Source organism: Thecamonas trahens (genome assembly GCF_000142905.1).
Source record: "Thecamonas trahens ATCC 50062 unplaced genomic scaffold supercont1.58, whole genome shotgun sequence".
NCBI classification, from domain to species: Eukaryota; order Apusomonadida; family Apusomonadidae; genus Thecamonas; species Thecamonas trahens.
In genome coordinates, this window is record NW_013657622.1 from 173,323 (window position 1) to 186,313 (window position 12,991).

General features: G+C 64.5%; 2 protein-coding genes across 2 annotated transcripts; one reads left to right on the forward strand and one right to left on the reverse strand.

Annotated features, from left to right (window-relative positions):
* Positions 1–295: 295 nt before the first annotated feature.
* AMSG_10495 (uncharacterized protein) lies at positions 296–7,188 on the forward strand (the record flags this gene model as incomplete). Its single annotated transcript, XM_013898196.1, has 4 exons — positions 296–325; positions 716–4,115; positions 4,430–6,963; positions 7,026–7,188. The coding sequence occupies 4 exons, from the start codon at positions 296–298 to the stop codon at positions 7,053–7,055; spliced, it is 5,994 nt and encodes a 1,997-aa protein (XP_013753650.1). The 3' UTR covers positions 7,056–7,188.
* AMSG_10496 (salt-inducible protein kinase) lies at positions 7,150–12,936 on the reverse strand. The gene has a single exon (XM_013898197.1). The coding sequence runs from the start codon at positions 9,799–9,801 to the stop codon at positions 7,165–7,167; it is 2,637 nt and encodes an 878-aa protein (XP_013753651.1). The 5' UTR covers positions 9,802–12,936; the 3' UTR covers positions 7,150–7,164.
* Between the last annotated feature and the right edge of the window lie 55 nt (positions 12,937–12,991).

The following is a 12,991-nucleotide window of genomic DNA, read 5'->3' on the forward strand; positions in this document are numbered from 1 at the left end:
CACTCGACCCGGCACTGGTATGCCTTGATATGGCACATCACATCCTTATCCACCCCAAGCACCAAGCTCATACCAACACAAGCCAGCAGCAACTACTTTAGCAATATCTCAAATTCTTTCTTTCATTGTCCGCCACCATCGCCGTATCGCCGCCGCCCAAAGTCTGCCGGCTGTCCGCGGTTTCGTGGCTCGCCGCCCCCCCGCCGGCCTGCCGCCCGACCAACTGGCACTCGGCCAAAGTGAGAGGCACCCGTCGCGAGTGTGTAGACAGGGAGGAGGAAGGGGGAAGCAGGGAATGGACGCGCTTGCGGGGCTCTCCCAGTCTGTGGATACCCTTTGTGAGCAGTTACACCTACCTGCACCGCATGTGTCTACACCTGTGCGGAGATACGGTCATGAGTATAGTGGTGGTGGTGAGCCTCGTGGCGGAGACGGCGACATGGCGGGCGACGGAGCGACCATGATGATGGCAGGGAATGCTGGTGATGCTAGTGCTGCTGGTGCTGATGGGGATGATGATGAAATAATGGCACACATGGATGAAGCATGGTCAACGACCATGATGGGATCACAAGAGAGTATGGCGTTTTTGGCGCGAGAGTTGCGGGAAACGTCAAGCAAGCTGGAGATGGCCCTGGCGAGAGCTCGAACTGCTGAAGAAGCTGCTCGGCAAGCTGCTGAGGGGAAGAGGCGGTTGGAACTGGTCCTGGGTGAGGTCACGGATGCTCATTGGGACTGGCTCGTCGAGGCGCTGGAGGAGGGCGGCATCGATGGTATGCGCCAGCGCATCGCAGACCTACACAATGATCTCGAGGCGTGTGCAACAGAGGCGAGGGCAGCCGAGGTTGCTGCCGGCGAGCGATGCGGGGCGGCCGAGGAGCGAGCACGGATTGCCGAGGCCCGCGCCGATGAGGCCGAAGCTCGCGAAGCCGAGACTGCCAGTCGTGCAGAGGAGGTTCAGCGGCAGGTGGCCGCACTGGAGCTGCGTCTGCGCGAGGAGATGGCGTCGGTCACCACTGCTGCTGAGCATACAGTAGCTGCGGCTGAGGCAAGGATTCGCCAACTTGAGGGCGATGTCGAGGCTGCGCTCCAACAGACTGCTGATGCCGAGGCTCGGACGGCCAGCCTCGCGGCCGAGGCTGTCGAGATTGACGAGGTCCAGCGGATGGTTGACGAGCTCGAGAACGACATTTTTGCTGCGCAGCGAGCCCAGAACGACGCCGAAGCACGTGCTGCCGATGCCGAGAAACTGTTGGAAGATCTGGGTGCAGCATCGGTGTTTGCTTTGAGGAACGAGGTTGAGGCACAGAAGAGTGAGCTGAAGTCGCTGCGGGCGACGCTCGCCGAGTCATCTGCACGCGCCGCCAAGCTTGCCAAGGTCGAGAAAGAGCTCATTGCCTGCGAGTTTCGGGTCGAGGACGCCGAGATGCGGTGTCTACTGGCAGAAGAGCGAGCAGAAGCCAGAGAGGGCGAACTGGATGCCGAGGTAGCGGCCAGGGCGGAGCTGGCAGAGTCAGCGGCCGCAGCAGAGCGTGACTACGAGGCCCGCATCCGCGAACTTGTCGGCGCTGCGGCACATGCCGACAGCGGAGCGCGGCTTGAGATGCGCGATCTCAAGATGCAGGTCAAGCTCTTGGAAGCGAGACTTTCAGAGGCGACTACCGGTGCGAGCCAGATGGAGCACCGACTCTGCGGTGAGGTAGCTGAGCTGGAAGCTGCCCTTGCGGTGGAGCGACGGGCACTTGCCGACGCGCGTAGCACTGCGGCTCAGCTGCAGCGCAGGCTTGATGCTGCTGCCGACAAGCAGACGTCGACAACGGCAGGTGCAAAGAACGAGATTCGTGAGCTTGAAGAGCGCTGTGCACGACTCGAGAGCGAGGTTGCCAACGCCAAAAGCAGTGCGAGTGTGCGGCTTGCTCAGCTCAACGCAGAGCTGGAGGCGTCACACTCGCGTGCTGCGGAAGCCCATGATGCGGCGAACCGACTGCAGCGCGAGCTTGATCGTGCTCGGCGCAAGCAGGAGTCCCTTGCGGCGGAGAGCGGAGGGAGGGTGACTGAGCTGGAGGCACGATGCATCGAGCTCGAGACCGAGCTGTCTGAACATGGACAGGCCGCAGCCGCACGCATGGCCCAGCTGGAAGACGCATGTTTCCAAGCTCAGAAAGAGGCTCGGCGTGCTACGGAGAATGCAGATGCCAACCAGCGAGCCGCGGTCAGTGCACGCGATGTTGCCGCCGATGCAGAGCGGGCGACCAAGGCAGCTGAGAAGGAGATTGAGCAGCGAGTTGCCGAGCTCACTGAGAGCCGGGCGCAAAGTGCTGCTGCGATTGCCAAGGCGCGTCACGAGGTCCACGAGCTTCAGCACGAACTTGCTGCCATACAGGCGTCGGGCGGTCTGGACGCGGCCGCCGAGCGTGATACCGCGGTCGTCCGCGCCGACGAGCTAACAAGGCAGCTGGTAGAGCTCCAGGCACAGGCATCGGATGCCGAAGTCGAGCTGCGGCGGAGCAAGAGCGAGTTGGAGCGATTGCGGGAGGCTGCTGCCACGCACAGCATGGCGCTGGCGGAGCAACGCGAGGTTGCTGATGCAGCAGAGGCCAAGGTGAAGACGCTGCAGGCCGCGCTTGCACACCAGGAGCGCGAGACAAAGCGGGCTGAGGCCGAAATGGGCCATGTTCGTGTTCAGATGGAGGAAGCGGAGCAGAGCCTCGATTTGGTGCAGCAGCGAGCCCAGGAGGCCGAGACTGAGGCGGCGCGGATGCGCAGCCGTGTCGCGGGAGTCGAGCTGCAGTTGGTGCGAGCTGGAGAGGCCCACGTTCTTGCCGACAAGCTCGCCAGTGTGGAGGTGGCTCGCGACGAAGCACTGAGCGCAACGGCTACTGCCGAATGTCGTCTCTGCGAGGCAGAGTCCCAGCTCATTGTTGAGCAGGATCGGGCTGCGGCGGCCGAGAAGAGTGCGCGCGAAGCGCTGTCGGAGCTTGCCGCAGCGCGCAAGCGGGCAGCCGAGGCGGAGGCCAGCGCGGCTTGCCGTGTGCGCGAGCTGGAGGATGACCTCGCGGCTGCGCGCAGGCTGGCTGTAGAGGCAGAAGCCACCTCCATTCGGCAGGCTCGGGACCTTGAGGCCGACCTTGCTGCTGCGCGCAAGCAAGCTGCAGAGGCGGAAGTCACCGCGGCTCGCCGTGCGCAGCAAGCGGAGGCTGACATCGCAGCTGCGCGTAAGCAAGTAGCAGCTATTGAGGCCTCTTCGGATCGCCGTGCGCGCGAGCTTGAGACTGATCTGGCGGCTGCACGCAAGCAGGCTGCAGAAGCTGATGTGGCTGCGGCTCGTCGTGTGAGCGAGCTGGAATCTGACCTCGCAGCTGCACGTCAGCAGACTGCAGTGGCTGACGATGCCGGGCGACGCCGTGCGCAGGAACTGGAGACCGATCTGGCGGCTGCACGCAAGCAGGCTGCAGAAGCCGATGCGACTGCGGCTCGTCGTGTGAGCGAGCTGGAAGCTGACCTCGCTGCCGCAGAGAAGAGGGCAACCGAGGTGGAAGCTACCGCTGCCCGCCACGTGCAGCTACTAGAAGCTGACCTCGCAACTGCACGTCAACAGACTGCAGAGGCTGACGACGCCGGGCGACGCCGTGCGCGGGAACTGGAGACCGAACTGGCGGCTGCACGCAAGCAGGCTGCAGAAGCTGATGCGACTGCGGCTCGTCGTGTGAGCGAGCTGGAAGCTGACCTCGCAACTGCACGTCAACAGACTGCAGAGGCTGACGATGCCGGGCGACGCCGTGCGCAGGAACTGGAGACCGAACTGGCGGCTGCACGCAAGCAGGCTGCAGAAGCCGATGCGACTGCGGCTCGTCGTGTGAGTGAGCTGGAAGCTGACCTCGCAACTGCACGTCAGCAGACTGCAGAGGCTGACGACGCCGGGCGACGCCGTGCGCAGGAACTGGAGACCGAACTGGCGACCATGCGCAGGCAGGCTGCAGAAGCTGATGCGACTGCGGCTCGTCGTGTGAGCGAGCTGGAAGCTGACCTCGCTGCCGCAGAGAAGAAGGCGACCGAGGTGGAAGCTACCGCTGCCCGCCACGTGCAGCAACTGGAAGCTGACCTCGCAGCTGCACGTCAGCAGACTGCAGAGGCTGACGGTGCCGGGCGACGCCGTGCGCAGGAACTGGAGACCGAACTGGCGACCATGCGCAGGCAGGCTGCAGAAGCTGATGCGGCTGCGGCTCGTCGTGTGAGCGAGCTAGAGGCTGACCTTGCAACTGTACGCAAGCGGCAGCAGAGGCTGACGATGCCGGGCGACGCCGTGCGCAGGAACTGGAGACCGATCTGGCGGCTGCACGCAGGCAGGCTGCAGAAGCTGATGCGGCTGCGGCTCGTCGTGTGAGCGAGCTGGAAGCTGACCTCGCAACTGCACGTCAACAGACTGCAGAGGCTGACGATGCCGGGCGACGCCGTGCGCAGGAACTGGAGACCGAACTGGCGGCTGCACGCAAGACAGTCAGCGAGGCCGAAGCTGCCGCCCACGTCCAGGTCGGCAAGCTGGAGGCGGATCTTGCCTCCTCGCGGCGACAGATACACACGATGGAGGCCCAGCTCAGGCGATCGACACTAGAAGCTCGCCCGGATGACCGCTCGCACACGTTGGCACGGATCGAGTCGCTCGAGAGCGAGCCCAGCCAAACGCGACAGGCACTTCATGTCCAGGCACGAGGCCCGGGCGCGGGTCTGCAACTGCGCGACTTGGATGCCCGCGACCAGGCCGTACAGGTGCTACAGGCCGAGCTGTCACTAGTGCGAGCCGAACTCGCTGCAAGTCGTGCTTCTCCGCGGCTCACCGGCGAGACTGATGCACAAGCATCTCGGACACGAGCCGAAGAAGACCAGGGGCTACATGTCACGGTGCGCGACCTCGAGTCGCAGATCGTCCACACAAGCGCGCGCTCGACTCAGCTGGAGAACGAGTTACGGTCTACCCGCCAGCGGGCGCGCGCGGCCGAAGACGGGCGTCTCGATATGGAGCACAGGCTGCGGTCGGTCCAAGCCGAACTTGACTCTGCCACCAGGCGCGTCAGGGAAGTGGAGGCCGAGAATGTGAGCGTGTTGCAGCGTTTGGCGGCGGCACGCGAGGAGAGTAGCACGTTCGAGTCGCGATTGAGTGGTTTGCGCATGCAGCTCGAGTCGGTGGCACGCGAACGTGATGCTGCTCGTGCCACAGAGGCTGTAGCACGCTCAAGCGACGCTACTGTCTGCGACGAACTCGAGCGCGCGTTGGGCGCAGCACGGCGTAAGCTCAAGCTCGCGCGTCATGACGCTGAAAGCAAGGATCGTACCATGGAGAATCTCCGGCACGAGTTGGCTACAGTCAAGACCGAGAGCCATCGCAAGCTGGAGGATGCGCAGCAGAAGCTGATGCAAGCTCGGGGCGACGCTGAAGCGCACAAGAACGAGCTGGCACGACTTCGGCAGCGTCTAGAGGCTGCAGACAACGATCTTCACGTCGCGACAAGTGCTGCCCGCAGAGATGCAGATGACAAGAGGCTCGAACTGAGGCTCATGGAAGATGCCGTTGAAGCCGCTCGTCGCCAGGCGAAGGCTGCGCGTGGGGATGCGGAAGAGAAGAGTTGTTTGCTTGTAGCTGCCGAAGATGCGCTGGCAAAGGCTCGCCGCGAGCTGGAGAACGCCCATGACGAGGCAGAAGGCACGACTCGCAAGCTTGCGACCGCCAAGTCCCAGGTCGAGGCCAAGGATCGCCAACTGGCAGCGGCCGAAGAGGAGCTGGCGTCCACCCGCCGCACGCTGACAACCGCCGAGTCCCAGGTCGAGGCCAAGGATCGACAGCTGTCAGCGGCCGAGTCGGAGCTGGCAACCACCCGCCGCACGCTGGCGACTGCCGAGTCCCAGGTCGAGGCCAAAGATCGACAGCTGGCAGCGGCCGAGTCGGAGCTGGCAACCACCCGCCGCACGCTGGCGACCGCCGAGTCCCAGGTCGAGGCCAAGGATCGACAGCTGTCAGCGGCCGAGTCGGAGCTGGCAACCACCCGCCGCACGCTGGCGACCGCCGAGTCCCAGGTCGAGGCCAAAGATCGACAGCTGGCAGCGGCCGAGTCGGAGCTGGCAACCACCCGCCGCACGCTGGCAACCGCCGAGTCCCAGGTCGAGACCAAGGATCGACAGCTGGCAGCGGCCGAGTCGGAGCTGGCGACCACCCGCCGCACGCTGGCAACCGCCGAGTCCCAGGTCGAGGCCAAGGATCGACAGCTGGCAGCGGCCGAGCACGACCTCTCGTTGGCACGGCAAAGGCTAGCGGCAGTTGAAGAGGACCTTTTCTCCACCCAGAGTATTCTGGCTGCAGGCCATACCGAGATTGCCTCCAAGGATCGACAGCTGGTGGCTGCTGAAGGCGATCTGTCCTCGGTTCGCCACAAGCTGGCTCTTGCCGAGGCTGAAATGCAAGAGAAGGCACTGACGCTGACCGCTGCTATGGCCCAAGCCGATGCCAAGGATCAACAGCTGGCAGTTGCCGCGGACGAGCTCATATCGGCACGGCGACAGCTGGCGAAAGCGGAAGATGAACTCGCATCCACCCGACGGCGACTGGCGGCGGCCGAAGACGAGCTCACGTCGACCAGGCGGCAACTGGCAGCGGCTCACGAGGACTTGACCCTCACTCGCCAGCAGCTCTCAACTGACGCCTCGTCCGCCATTGCCGAGACTGAGCAGCATGCTGCTTCTATTGCCGCTCATCTTGCCGAGACACAGGCCGCATACGCCGAGCTTCGCACAGAGTACGAGGCGCTCCAGGCGCGCCACGCACACGACATGCAGATGCTCGACGCGTCGGCAGCGGCGCACCTTGGCCATTCGGCCTCGCGCATCGCCGCACTCGAGGCAAGCCTCTCGGCATCGGCTTTGAGTGAGGCCGAGCTGGCTCAGTCGCGAAGCTACGGCCGCGAGCTTGTCTCGGTACGTCGCCAGCTCGCGACAGCCAACGACCAGCTCATGGCTCTGCGCGACGCGTACGACAGCCTCACCCACCATGTCGAGGCCAAGGATGAGCTCATCGCTGCGCTGCAGCTCGATGTTGATGCCGCCGTCACCCGCGCCGACGCGCTCGCGCTCGCCAACACTGAGCTCCACCACGCGGTCGACTACTATGGGTCGCTTTCATTCCGAGTCTGACGAGCCAGATCCGTCTTGCGGAATCAAGGTAAAGTGACGAATCGGCAGCGAGACAATCCGATCGACGAGCCGCTTGGTGGAGAGCCTGCTGGCGGGCTGGCGGGCCCAGCAGTCGTATAGGAGCGAGGCCATGTCCGGAGACAGGGAGTCCATGTCGTCGGGCATGACGCGTGCGGCGAGCAGGGCCTCAGTCGACGCGCCAAATGCCGGCTTGCCGGTCAGCAGCTCGTAGACGAGACAGCCAAAGGCAAAGATGTCACTGGCGGGCGTCGGCTCGGTGGCCGTTCCGTCGGCGAGCTCGGGGGCGAGGCCAGCGAGGCCCGGGTCCTCGCGGGCTTGCCCGGTGGCGGCGAGCAGACGATTGAGCCCACAGCCATCGACAAAGACGGTTTGACTCGCATCGGGAGCCTTGAGCATGACGTTGTTCGGTCGTAACGCGCCGTGCACTATGTCGTGGTTGTGGAGGACTGCCAGTCCATGTGCTACGCTGCGGACCGCAGTGTTAACAAAGACAGCCGAGCGGCGTCCGTCGCGGATGGCCGAACCAAGTGAGCCGAGACGGTAGAACGGGAGGACAACACCAACAAACGGCTTGGTCGCACACACACCGACCGGAACGACAAAGATCTCGCGGACCTCGCAAGGGAGCAGCGCCCACGACGCCAGTTCGGTCACGAGCGTCACAAGCGGCTTAACAGTCACGCTGCCTTGACTGAGCAAAGACTTGATCACCACCGGCATGCCCTTGTAGTTACTCACCAGCATGCGACACACGGTGCTGGCACCGGCCTCGCTCCCGCGCATAATCATAGACCGCATGACTGGGACCGAGAGCACGAGCTCGCACTTGAGCCGTGACGCCAGCGTCAGCGCCATGCGCAACTGCGAGGCCGAGCGCGAGCGCGACAGCTGGCGCGAGCGCGAGCGCGACAGTTGCTTCGACGATGACGTTCTCTTCCCCAAACGCCGGTTTTCCACCAGCGATTCGTGGAGTGAGAGCCGTGTCGGAAGCCGGGGCAGCGTCACCTCGGACGGCATACCGGCGAGCTCGAGGTTGGGTGCTGTTTTCGACAGCGACGGGTGGTCTATATCGAGCTGTATCATCGGCAGCCGACGGTTGGCGCCGCTGCCGTCAGTGGCAGGCAGCACTTGCGACGCCTTGCGCTTGACCTTGTCCTCGTCCTCGTCATCGACTTTGCCCTTGTCGGGTGACGACAGCGACGATGGTGGCGACGGCTTGAGCTGTGTGGTATCGGGCATACCGGGCTTGGGCTCATTCGAATCGGCGCCGGGCGCATCGGGTGCGCCGGCCGACGACGGGCAGAGTTCGGTGACAACAGAAACTGAGCTCTCGGAGGCTCTACGGGCGAGCTGCGGAGCGCCTTGCGGCCGCTCAACAAGCTGCGGGTGAGCCATGAGACCACGCCGGCCATTGGACCACGAGGCGACACGTGGAGGGCAGCGGGGAGCTGGCGGGAGCAGGGCGCTTACAGGCGTGCCCGAAGGCGAGTGCGAGGTGCCACGGGTGTGGGCATGGAGGTGAGTCCGCGACGCCATGGGGGAGGCCGACATTGAGAACGAGCCAGACGGCCCGCCGGCCCGCGAAGTTGACATGACTGTGCCTAGGGCAGGACATGAGAGGTCGCAGCGGTCTGAGATCAGCTCGAGGAGGGCGCCTGGGACGAGCTTAATGAGGCGAAGGGTGGGGCGGGGGACGGAGAGGCAGGCCGAGCTGAGGGCGGCCTTGATGCTTGGCTTGAGGCCTGGGTCGACAAAGAAGCCGTAGTTTCGGCCTGCAGCGGCGGCGGCTTCAGTGACGCTAGCCATGGCACAGACGACGGGCCCGCGGAAGACCCACTGGTGGTCGGCGGCTGCGGTGCCGGGCATGAGCTCCGAAGTGATGTCACCCTCAGCGGCGACGACAAAGAATGGCGGGTGCGCGGCCTCATGACCGGCGGCGAGGGCATCATAGCAGGCGTCGGCAAAGTCGAGGAGCTGGCGCGGAAGATCAAAGACGACCAGGGCGTCGCCAAGGGCCCAGTCGACGAGCGAGGCGCGCGAGGCAGCAACAGCAGAGGCGAGCATGTCATGGAATGCGTGTAGGGCGCGGCGGGCCTCAAGAGGGTCGTGCGCCAGCAAGGCCTTGCCGCTCGGACACGAGATGGTGGCGGCGAAAACATGGCCTGAGGGGCGGGCCTTGCGGACCGGAAGCTGGACCTTGGCTAGAGTGAACCTCGAGCAGAGAGTACTGGCGAGGGCAGCCGCCGAGGGCCGCTCGCGCGGGAGATGGTCCCACGCCGAGGCAACGAGTGGGACGAGGTCTGCAGCCCACGGCGGGATGTTGACGAGCGCGGGACGTGAGGTGCCGTGAACGACTTCAAGGGCAAGAGCGGCGATGCCTGAAGTCGGGTGGTAGGGCTCGTCGCGAGTGAGAAGCTCCCAGAGGACGATGGCGAACGAATAGATGTCGCTGGAGGGCGCGACGGCGTCAGCGCCACCTGCAAGGACTTCGGGAGCCGACCAAAAGACGTTTGTCCAATTCGATGAGGCCTTGGATGTCGTCGAGATTGAAGAAGCGACCGAGAGCAGGCCAAGCGAAGTGACAGCCTGGTTCGAGTACATACCGAGCTCAATGCCTGCAGGCTGGGGCCGACGCGGCGCGAGCCGCAGCACACACGCGAGCACCACGAGCGGGGCTTGGGAACCGAGTACGAGGAGAGCGATGAGGTCGGCGAGGTGACAGATGAAGAGGGAGGCGAGGCGCAGTGTGGCTGATGGGCGACGGAGAGGCCGGCAATTTTGGGGACCCAGCCGGCGGCGAGGAGGATGTTGAACGAAGAGAGCGAGCCGTGAGTGAGGCCACCAGACGTGTGGAGGTAGTCGAGGCCAGCGGCGATGGAAGCGGCCCACCAGAGGCGGAGCTCTGCACCGAGATCGAGCGAGTAGTCGTGAAGGACAGCATGAAGCGAGCCGTGCGGAGCATGTTCGAGGACGAGGCTGGGCGGCTTTGGGAGGACGCCGAGGACGCTGAGAATGTTGGGGTGATGTAGCGGGACAACGGCAGCGGCGTGGGTGCGGAGGCGGGCTAACACGGCGCGGGAGCCAGAGCGGTTCTCCTTGACGGCGACGTGGATGCCGCGCCACTTGGCGAGGTACACGGTGGCCTGGGCCGAGGTGGCGATGAGATTGAGCCGGCTAATGTCTGCGGAGCGGAGGAGGTAGTCGTCTGCGCGGGGGCAGGCAGGGGAGCGAAGACGAGGCAACATCAGGGCCTGTGCATCACGGCGCCGACGGAGACAGACGGCAGTGGTGATGACTGCAGCGATAACGATGATGATGATGCATGCGATGATGACCACGGAAACAGTGAGAAGCAGCGATGACGACGGCGGAAGCGGTGACACGGGCAGCGGCGGGTTAAAGATCGAGTCGGACAGAATGGACTTGCCGTCGCATGTGGCCTGGGCGAGGATGGCGAGGATGCTGGCGGCGTTGTCTTGCGGGAGCCCGGCGAGCCCGGCTTCGTTTGCGGCCATGGCGGGGATGTGCGAGGTGAGGATCCATTCGACAAAGTGGGCAAAGAGCGCGCGCTGGCGGCAGGAAGACTGTGAGGATCGTGGGGTGGAGAGAAAGGTGAGCGCAGCGAGCGGGTAGGCAAGTTCGGCATCAGGGTCAACGACAACTTGCGGGGGCGGCGACGAGGTGATGTGTGAGATGTTGCGGATGCCTGCTGCTGTTGCTGCTGCCGAGGGGAGGACAGCGTTGTTGTGGGCGTTGACCACAGCTGCGAGCGGCAGACCCGAATTGATGACGAGCGGGAGCGGAACAAAGGCGATACCGCCGGTGTCTGTGGCGGCGGTGAGGCCAGCGATGAGCTCAAGGTGTGAGGTGTGCCAGATGTCGCAGCGACGGACGCTTGCGGCGGATGGGGTAGATCCGATGGCCGAGGCGAGGGCGGCGTCGATGGCGGCGACGAGGGGCGAGGGCCCAGCGAGGGCGTGGAGGCATAGTGTGGCGTTGTGCGGGAGCCAGGGGGCGAGCTCGGGGTTGAGGGCAAGGAGCTCGGGGGATGTCCACTCTGTGACAGAGCCGGAGAGGATGGCGGCGACAAGGTCGATGGAGACGATGAGGCGTGCGGCCGTGGGCGGAAGGGTTGGCAGCTTGTAGACGACAGCGATGGGGTAGGCAAAGGTGGGGACGACGACTGAGGCGCCGTTAAGGTCGGAGAGCTGCGAGTCTGAACCCTCAAAACGTCGAGGTAGACCGAGGACGACGACGAGTAGCGGATAGGATTGTCTGTGAGGACGGCGAAGCGAGCGCTGAGGTCACGGTAGAGGTCTGCGGCGAGGGTGGGCCCAGAGCCCGATGCCATGGCGATGAGAGGGAGTGAGGGCGAGGCGTTGCAGACGACACGCTTGAGGGCGAGAAGGGTTGCGTCGAGGTCTGCGACCTGGAGCGGGGCGTGGCCTGTGATGGCGAGAGCGTCGTCTTGGAGCGATAGGAGAAAGGCGAAGCGGGCGACGGTGGCGGCGAGGGCGGTGCAATAGTCGTCGACGACGGCGCGGCGTGAGTGCGGGAGGATGGCGTACTCGCGGTAGAGGAGCGGCCAGGCCCCGGCGTCGCGGACGGTGTCGTAAGTGAGAGGCACAGGGTCTGTGACAGGTGCAGCGGCGATTGAGGAGTGCCGAGTGCTCGGGATGAGTGCCGGGACGGTAAAGGCGTGGCGCCAGGAGCGGGCCCAAAGCTCCGAGGTGATGATGGTGAAGGCGTTGGGGTGGAAAAGGCGATTTCGGCGGCGGAGGTCATGGGGACGAGTGGGAGCGACAGCGGTGTGACGTCCAAGACGGCCGCGACGACCGGGTCCGGGTGACGGATGATGCGGATGGCGGCGTTGGGGAGCGAGCCGGCGCAGCCCGGGTTGAGGGCGACGATGGCCGGGTGGTGCCAGTGGGCGACGTTGCCGATCCAGATGTCACGGAGCAGGTCTGTGGAGAGGATGAGCGAGGAGACCGAGGGGATGTTGACAATCGGGACGAGGTACGACGAGACGAGCGGAAGCGGCGGCGTGAGCTGCGAGGTGCAGCCATGCGCGTGGCTCTGCGGGCAGTACGAGGCGAGAAAGGTGGCTGGATTGGCGAGGCCAGCAGCCAAGACGCTGGTGGTGTGCGTTTCCGAGGTAGACGACGGCGTCTGCATCAGGTGCTCGACGGCGGTGGTGGCATCGTGGGGAGCAGCCGGATACTTGCCAGGCCTGCGCTTGCTAGTACTGGCGTGAGCAGGATCGATTGCGAGGCGGGAGCAACTGAGTAGACGTTGCTGGCGGTTGTCGAGTAGTAGGTCATATCATCGACTTGCTCATGATCTTCAACAGGCGCAGTGGTACCATCGTCCACAGCATGAAGATGTGGTATATGATGCGAGAGGAGGTATTCCAAAGATGATGATCCCGTCAACTGTGCAATGACTTGAGAATCGTCATCGTCAGCATGAGAAGCATAGACAACGACCCAAGTGGAGGTACTCAGCAAGCAGGTAAATATCATGACCGTTACCATGACCAGGCCGACCCGCATGCTATGTCGCATGGTGACCAGAGGTTGGGATGTGAGGAGAGAGGGCCTTATTTTGGTTTTTTGTACGAGGGGGGGTAGTTGCGAGAAAAAGTTCAGGTGCCCGACCCGATCGGTCCCTGCGGGAGTTGGTTAGGGGCAGCGCACGCGTGACGCTGCGCCGTGGTGCGGGAGGGCGGGTGGTGCGGGGAGGGAGGGTGGGGAGGGGTGGCGAGGGAGGAGGGGGGGGGGGGGGGGGGTGT